This window comes from Panthera leo, chromosome E3 (genome assembly GCF_018350215.1).
Source record: "Panthera leo isolate Ple1 chromosome E3, P.leo_Ple1_pat1.1, whole genome shotgun sequence".
NCBI classification, from domain to species: Eukaryota; Metazoa; Chordata; class Mammalia; order Carnivora; family Felidae; genus Panthera; species Panthera leo.
Genome location: NC_056694.1, coordinates 16,860,750 through 16,869,382, shown reverse-complemented (window position 1 = coordinate 16,869,382; position 8,633 = coordinate 16,860,750). Strand labels below are relative to the sequence as shown.

Genomic DNA, 8,633 nt, shown 5'->3' with positions numbered 1-8,633 from the left:
TAGCCCTAATTATCAATAGGTGAGAGAAAAGGAGGATGGAGATCTCCTACCTAGTCATCAAGGATGTTCCCTGGAGCACCTCCCAAATCATGGCCTTGGGAAGAGCATGTAGACCACAGACTGCACTGTGCGCATGCACCCAGTGGAACTCCTTGTAGGCCCCTCCAGCCGCTATCCTGGTCCCCAGAGAGCCTGCGGACACACAGTTTTCACACCTTTATTGGGGCTGGGGGCATCCACTGGGGCCTCAGGGCCATTCACTGTTCATAGCCGGTGGGCAGAGGGTTGACACGGGGGTTGTGGAAAAGAGTATGGTTGCCGTCTCCCCAGGAGTAGGGCTGTGAATAGACGGAGAGCAGATTGTCAGCGAGGTCCCGGCCAGGGGGTCCCCCAGCACCCCTTGCCCGTCTGAACCATGCTCCCGCTCTGGGGGCCAAGGCTTCAGGCCAGCATACCTTGGTGCGGATACGGAGGTGGTGGTATGGGATGAACTTGGGGCGTTCACGATGGCCCGCGTGGAGCCAGGAGTTAAGGGTGCAGAGGGCCACACTCGGGAGCGCCAGCACGAAGGTCAGGAGGCGCCAAGTGCTGGCTACAGCAGGGTGGGGGGAAGGCAGAGATGAGAGAGAGGTGGGGAAGGGAGGGCCTCTGAAGGTTACAGTTAAAGGGTGGGTGGGGGGGAGGCGGAGTGGGGGGCGGTCCTCAGAACCGCGGAAGGCCAGACAGGTGCGAGAGGGGTACAGGTATGTAAGCCACAGGGTCAGGCAGCAGCCCCACTCACCTCCTGCCCCTCCATGGTCTTCCTTTGCTGTGCTTGCCAAGCCCCGACTCAGGGACCTCAGAGGCAGAGCCATTGTGGTGAGAGAAGCTGGAAACAGTGAACTGCCCTTTCACTCTCCTTCACCACGGCCTAGATTCCACTCCCTTCTTTTTGGGCCAATCACCTGTTGAGTCTGTAACATGGGTGGCTATTTTTAGGGGGTTTCTATATTTAAAATGAGGCCTTTACTGGCCTGAGGTCCTTCTCTCTAGACATCTGCCATTTGGTGCCTCTTATTTTGATAAGGGGACATTTAAAAACAATATGCCGTTCTTTTTACAGTTGCAGGGAACTATTTCCTTCAATATTCTATTCCCAGTGGGTGTCACACAGCAGGTTTTTAGTATTTGTAGATTGAATAAAGTGACCTTTTGAATCTCAATTTTTTAATCTGTAAAATGTATAAGAATTTATACCTTAAATGAAGTTTATGAAGTTTAATCAAAGTAACATAGGAATATGCCAGCATAGAGTCTAGCACATAACAGTAGCTCAGTATATGCATTAGTCACAATATTTTACAAAGAATAGAACTCACTCTAACTGGTTTTTAAAAGATAAGCAATTGAGAATCTTAGGTAGCTCACAGTACCTCTGGTATGGCCAGAAAGGCCAACAATCTGTGCAGCCAAAAATAAACCATTCTGTGGGCCAGCTGCAGTGAGACACCACCATAATTTGCACTGCTATACTCCAGATGCCAAAAACTTCACCCATGCTTCCCTGGAAAAACAGATTCTTCCACCCTCACACCCTCTGGAAAGTGGATTTTTCATGAATTTTGCATCCTTGGGTTGGTGTCTTCTCAATCAGAGAAATCATGTGGACCCCAGTTGACAATAGGTCATTGCCTGTACCCTAGCTTCAAGAAAGGCTTGGAAATTGAGTTTGCATTCTGCCTTAAGGAGACAGGAATTATATCTTGAAGAAAATCCCCAAATACAGGAAGAGTATTCAAAAGACACTGGGTGCAGTGCCCGGGTGGCTCAGTCAGTTAAGCGTCCGACTTCAGCTTAGGTCATGATCTTGCAGTTTGTGAGTTTGAGCCCTCACTGGGTTCTGTGCTGACAGCTCAGAGCCTGGAGCCTGCTTCAGATTCTGTGTTTCACGCTCTCTGCCCCTCCCCCACTTGTGCTCTGTCTCTCTGTGTCTCTCAAAAATAAATAAAAACATTTAAAAAATTAAGAAAAAGGTAGCCACAGACTTGACAAGTATCTACTGCTAAGTATGTTATTTCAAGCTGAAAAATCTGATTACATGGAGGAAAAAGAAAGCCTGGGTAGACCCGTGTAAGCTCTGTATCAAAGCAGGTCATTAGAAATATACAAGACAGCGGAGTTGATTTCTGCCTGGCTCACTCTTCTGTCCTCAGCACTAGCACAGAACCTGGCATGAAGTAGTTGTTCTAAAAATATGTATTTATTGAATGCTTGAATGATGTTACACTGGTTAACCCTATATAAATGCCTTTGCCAAACTACAATCCTACAGGATATCTCCAGCTTGGATCAGGACTGATGTGATGAACCTAATATGAATGTAATATATAAAATAAAACATGATTTTTTGTATCTAATCTGAATTACAAAAGAAAAATGAAGAAGGTACATTTTTAGGAAGGGGCTCCATACTTGTTCCTCCTGTTGGTTTGAAACTGAACACTAGCTTCTACTTAACTTTCTGAGGCTTTTTTTTTTCCTAAGTAACCTTGTTGAACATTCAAATGGTACATAGTGTTTCTAAATTTTTCCTGAGCCCTCACTGAGCTATAATGGAATTCTTCCTATGACTGCTTTTTCCCATTTGGACTTTGGAATTGCTACTGAGAAGATGGGCCTTATTCCAGTTCAGGTTATTTGGCATTTCCCTCCACATACAGTCTCCTCAGCTTATGATTATGGCTTCTGGAGAAAGCATATGATCAGGGGTACTTTTACTTGAAAACATTCTACGTTATTCTCCCTCCACTCAGCTTTGTTGGTCACTGCCTAACAATTGCCTGAGTGTTCCCATCCCTTTGTCTCAGCTTGGAAATTTCCAGGAAGAGTTTTCTTGCTGGTACTTGGTGAATGCCCCTAGAGATGCTACCATCTTCTGCTACTGTCACGCTCATGTGATGCACCTATCCAGTACCCAGTTTTCTATTTAGGTAGTCTGTGCTTTCCTAGATTGCCTGCATTGCCTGGGTTAATTCTATGAAATTCTTGTTATTTAGATATATTCTTCCTTCCTTTTCTCCTTCTTATCTCTTCCCTCCTCTAAGCTAGTTATTCTGGTTTTTTGTTTGTTTAAACAGACATATTTAATCCATTCTCTTGATACATGTTCTACACCTCCTTCTTTACATTCCTTTCTCTTTCTCTGGAATAATCAAGCCATGTAGTTTCTCTATGGGAATAATTTTATCTTCATTTCTTTTTCCTCTCATGTCCTTCTTTATTTTCCTTTCTCTCTCTCTGGATTAAGCCATTTAGTCTCTCTGCCTGGTCAATGTTTATTTTTTCTTTTTCCCTGCCCCTGTCATTTCTCTCTTTGTATGTGCTCTTCCATCAGCACTGCCTCCACCATGTTCTTTGCTTGCAGCTGGTGTTTCTGGTTTTTTGACTTTTGGATTTTTGTTTTGTTTGTTTGTTTTATTTGTATTTTTGTGTTTTTTTTTCCTGTTTGTCTGTCCTTTCCAGGGCTTTTTCAAAGAACAAATCAAAGCATACATGGTGGAGGGTCCAAAACATCACTGGGAGGAGGGAAATAAAATAACCAAAGTCACAACAACAGAGAGCAAGTAAAATTCTCCAAAAAACACCTTCTGAAGGGCCAGGCCCTGGAAAGCATATGAACCCTCTTTAACATAGCTGTGCTTGCAGATGCAAAGCACATAACAAGCTTTTAAAACTCATAAGGGACAGAAAAGCCAAAGAGATGAAACAGAAGAATTCTTCACAAAAGAAATTCCAGGAAGAAATGACAGCTAATGAATTGATCAAAACAGATATAAGCAATATAACTGAACAAGAATTTAGAATAACAGTCAAGATTAATCACTAGGTTTGAAAAAGGCATAGAAGACAGCAGAGAATCTATTGCTACAGAGATCAAGAAACTAAAAAATAGTCATGATGAATTTAAAAATGCTATAAATGAGGTGCAAAATAAAATGGAGGCAGCCACAGCACAGATTGAAGAGGCAGAGGAGAGAATAGGTGAATTAGAAGATAAAATTATGGAAAAAGAGGAAGCTGAGAAAAAGAGAAAAAAACATCTGGGATTATGAGGGGCAAATTAGAGAACTAAGTGATGAAATCAAATGGAACAATATCTGTATCATAGGGATCCCAGAAGAAGAAGAGAGAGAGAAAGGGGCTGAAAGTGTACCTGAACAAATCATAGCTGAGAACTTCCTCAATCTGGGGAAGGAAAAAGGCATTGAAATCCAACAGGCACAGAGAACTCCCTTCAGATGTAACTTGAATTGATCTTCTGCATGACATATCATAGTGAAACTGTAAAAATACAAGGATAAAGACCGAATTCTGAAAGCAGATAGATATAAGTGGGCCTTAACATACAAGAGTAGACACATAAGGGTAGTAGCAGACCTATCTACTGAAACTTAGCAGGCCAGAAAGGACTGGCAGAAAATCTTCAATGTAATAAACAGAAAAAAAAAATGCTGCCGAGAATCTTTTATCCAGCAAGCCTGTCATTCAGAATAGAAGGAAAGATAAAGGTCTTCCAAAACAAACAAAAACTAAAGGAATTCATCACCACTAACCCATCCCTACAAGATATCCTAAGGGGGACTCTGTGAGTGAAATATTGCAAGGACCACAAAGGACCAGAGACATCACTACAAGCATGAAACCTACACAATGACTCTAAACCCATATGTTTCAATAATAACACTGAATGTAAATGGACTAAATGCTCCAACCAAAAGACATAGGGTATCAGAATGGATAAAAAAACAAGACCCATCTATTTGCTGTATACAAGAGACCCATTTTAGACCTGAGGACACCTTCAGGTTGAAAGTGAGGGGATGGAGAACTATCTCTCATGCTACTAGAAGTCAAAAGAAAGCTGGAGTAGCCATACTTATATCAGACAAACTAGAATTAAATTAAAGGCTCTAACAAGAGATGAAGAAGGGCATTATATGATAATTACAAGGTCTATCCATCAGGAAGAGCTAACAATTATAAATATCTATGCGCCAAATAGGAAGCACCCAGATATATAAAACAATTCATCACAAACATAAGCAATCTTATTGGTAAGAATGTGGTAGTTTCAGGGGACTTTAATACTCCACTTACAACAATGGACAGATAATCTAGACAGAAAAATCAGTAAAGAAACAATGGCCGTGAATGATACACTGGACCAGATGGACTTGACAGATATATTCAGAACTTTTCATCCAAAAGCAGTAGAATACACATTCTTCTCGAGTGTATATGGAACATTCTCCAAGATAGATCACATTCTGGGTCACAAAACAGCTCTCAATAAATATAAAAGAACTGAGATTATACCATGCACACTTTCAGATCATAGTCCTATGAAAGTTGAAATCAACCACATGAAAAAGATTGGAAAATCTCCAAAAGCATGGAGGTTAAAGAACATTCTACTAAAGATTGAATGGGTCAACCAGGTAATTAGAGAAAAAATTTAAAAATATATTGAAACAAATGAAAATGAAAACACAATTCAAACCCTTTGGGATGCAGCAAAGGCAGTCCTGAGAGGAAAATACATTGCAATCCAGGCCTATCTCAAGAAGCAAGAAAAATCCCAAATACAAACTCCAGCAGCAAACCTAAAGGAAATAGAAGCAGAAGAGCAAAGACACCCCAAACCCAGCATAAGAAGGGAAATAATAAAGATCAGAGCAGAAATAAACAGTAAGGAATCAAAAAACAAAACAAAACAAAACAGAACAGATGGATGAAACTAAGAGTTGGTTTTTTGAAAAAATAAACAAAATTGATAAACTCCTAGCCAGACTTCTCAAAAGGAAAAGAGAGAGGACCCAAATAGACAAAATCACAATTGAAATGGATTTATTACAACCAATCCCTCAGAAATACAAGCAATTATCAGGGAATACTATGAAAAATTATATGCCAACAAACTGGACAACCTGGAAGAAATGGACAAATTCCTAAACACCCAAACACCAACAAAACTCAAATGGGAAGAAATATAAATTTGAACAGACCCATAACTAGTGAAGAAATTGAATCCATTATCAAAAATCTCCCAGCAGATAAGAGTCCTGGCCCAAATGGCTTCCCTGGGGAATTCTATCAGACATTTAAGCAGAGTTAATACCTATCCTTCTCAAGCTGTTCCAAAAAATAAAAATGGAAGGAAAACTTCTGGACGCATTCTATGAAGCCAGCATTACTTTGATTCCTAAACCAGACAAAGACCCAGCAAAAAAAGAGAACTACAGGTCAATATTCCTGATTAATATGGATGCAAAAATTCTCAACAAGATACTAGCAAATCTAATTCAACAGCATATAAAAAGAATTATTCACCATGATCAAGTGTGATTCATTCCTGGACTGCAGGGCTGATTCAATATTCACAAATCAATCAATGTGATACATCACACTAATAAAAAAAAGGATAAAAACCATATGATTCTGTCAATAGATGGAGAAAAAACATTTGACAAAATACAGCATCCTTCTTAATAAAAACGCTGAAGAAAGTTGGGATAGAAGGAACATGCTTAAACATCATAAAAGCCATATATAAAAAGCCTACAGCTGATATCATCTTCAATGGGGAAAAACCGAGAGCTTTCCCCTGAGATCAGGAACACGACAGGGATGTCCACTCTTACCGCTGTTGTTTAACATAGTGTTGGAAGTCCTAGCATCAGAAATCAGACAACAATGAAGTAAAAGGCATCAAAATTGGCAAAGAAGAAGTCAAACTTTCACTTTTCTCAAACGACATGATACTCTACATAGAAAACCCGACAGACTCCACCCAAAGTCTGCTAGAACTGATACGTGAATGCAGCAAAGTTGCAGGTTACAAAGTCAACATACAGAAATCAGTTGCATTTTTATAGAACAATAATGAAGTAAGAGAAAGAGAAATAAAGAAACTGACCCATTTACATTCACACCAAGAAGCATAAAATACACCTAACCAAAGATGTAAAAGATCTGTATGCTGAAAACTATAGAAAGCTTATGAAGGAAATTGAGGAAGATACAAAGAAATGGAAAAAACATTCATGCTCATGGATTGGAAGAATAAATATTGTTAAAATGTCAATACTACCCAAAGCAATCTACACATTCAATGCAACCCAAATCAAAATTGCACCAGCATTCTTCTCGAATCTAGAACAAGCAATCCTAAAATTTGTATGGAACCACAAAAGACCCCAAATAGCCAAAGTAATATTGAGAAAGAAGACCAAAGCAGGAGGCATCAGAATCCCAGACTTTAACCTCTACTACAAAGCTGTAATCATCAAGACAGCATGGTATTGGCACAAAAACAGACACATAGACCAATGGAATTGAATAGAGACTCCAGAATTGGACCCACAAACGTATGGCCAACTAATCTTTGACAAAGCAGGAAAGAGTATCCACTGGAAAAAAGACAGTCTCTTTAGCAAATGGTGCTGGGAGAACTGGACAGCAACATGCAGAAGAATGAAACTAGACCACCTTCTTACACCATTCACAAAAATAAACCCAAAATGGATAAAGGACCTGAATGTGAGACAGGAAACCATCAAAACCCTAGAGGATAAATCAGGAGAAAACCTGTGTGACCTCAGCCTCAGCAATTTCTTACTTGACACATCTCCAAAGGCAAGGGAAAAAAAGCAAAAATGAACTATTGGGATCTCATGAAGATAAAAAGCTTCTGCACAGCAAAGGAAACAATCAACAAAACTAAAGGCAACCAACGGAATGGGAAAAGATATTTGCAAACGACATATCAGATAAAGGGCTAGTATCCAAAATCTATAAAGAACCCACCAAACTCCACATCTGAAAAACAAATAACCCAGTGAAGAAATGGGCAGAAAACATGAATAGACACTTCTCTAAAGAAGACATCCAGATGGCCAACAGGCACATGAAAAGATGCTCAATGTCACTCCTCTTCAAGGGAAATACAAAACAAAACCACACTGAGATATCACCTCATGCCAGTCAGAGTGGCTAAAATGAACAAATCGGGAGACTACAGATGATGGCGAGGATGTGGACAAACGGGAACCTCCTTGCACTGTTGGTGGGAATGCAAACTGATGCAGCCGCTTTGGAAAACAGTGTGGAGTTTCCTCAAAAAATTAAAAATAGATCTACCCTATGACCCAGCAATAGCACTGCTAGGAATTTACCCAAGGGATACAGGAGTGCTAGTGCATAGGGGCACTTGTACTCCAATGTTTATAGCAGCACTTTCAACAATAGCCAAATGATGGAAAGAGCCTAAATGTCCATCAACCAATGAATGGATAAAGAAGTTGTGGTTTATATATACAATGGAATACTACATGGCAATGAGAAAGAATGAAATATGGCCTTTTGTAGCAATGTGGTTGGAACTGGAGAGTGTTATGCTAAGTGAAATAAGTCATACAGAGAAAGACAGATACCATACGTTTTCACTCTTATGTGGATCCTGAGAAACTTAACAGGAGACCATGGGTGAGGGGAAGGGGGAAAAAAAGTTATAGAGAGAGAAGGAGGCAAACCAGAAGAGACTTTTAAAAACTGAGAACAAACTGAGGGTTGATGGGGGGTGGGAGGGTGGGGTG

The 8,633-nt window shown here is 40.2% G+C and overlaps 1 protein-coding gene across 1 annotated transcript; it reads right to left on the bottom strand.

The window, feature by feature from the left end:
* Positions 1–203: 203 nt before the first annotated feature.
* LOC122209980 (cytochrome c oxidase subunit 6A2, mitochondrial) lies at positions 204–911 on the bottom strand. The gene is made up of 3 exons (XM_042922324.1): positions 782–911; positions 456–592; positions 204–338 (listed from the first exon to the last, which is right to left on the bottom strand). The coding sequence occupies exons 1-3, from the start codon at positions 852–854 to the stop codon at positions 258–260; spliced, it is 291 nt and encodes a 96-aa protein (XP_042778258.1). The 5' UTR covers positions 855–911; the 3' UTR covers positions 204–257.
* Positions 912–8,633: the final 7,722 nt, after the last annotated feature.

Coding starts and splice junctions, on each gene's coding strand:
- LOC122209980 (XM_042922324.1), bottom strand. CDS start 854: ATGGCTCTGCCTCTGAGGTCCCTGAGTCGGGGCTTGGCAAGCACAGCA. Junction 593..781: donor AGACCATGGAGGGGCAGGAG/GTGAGTGGGGCT, acceptor ACCCTGCTGTAG/CCAGCACTTGGCGCCTCCTG. Junction 339..455: donor ACCTCCGTATCCGCACCAAG/GTATGCTGGCCT, acceptor GTCTATTCACAG/CCCTACTCCTGGGGAGACGG.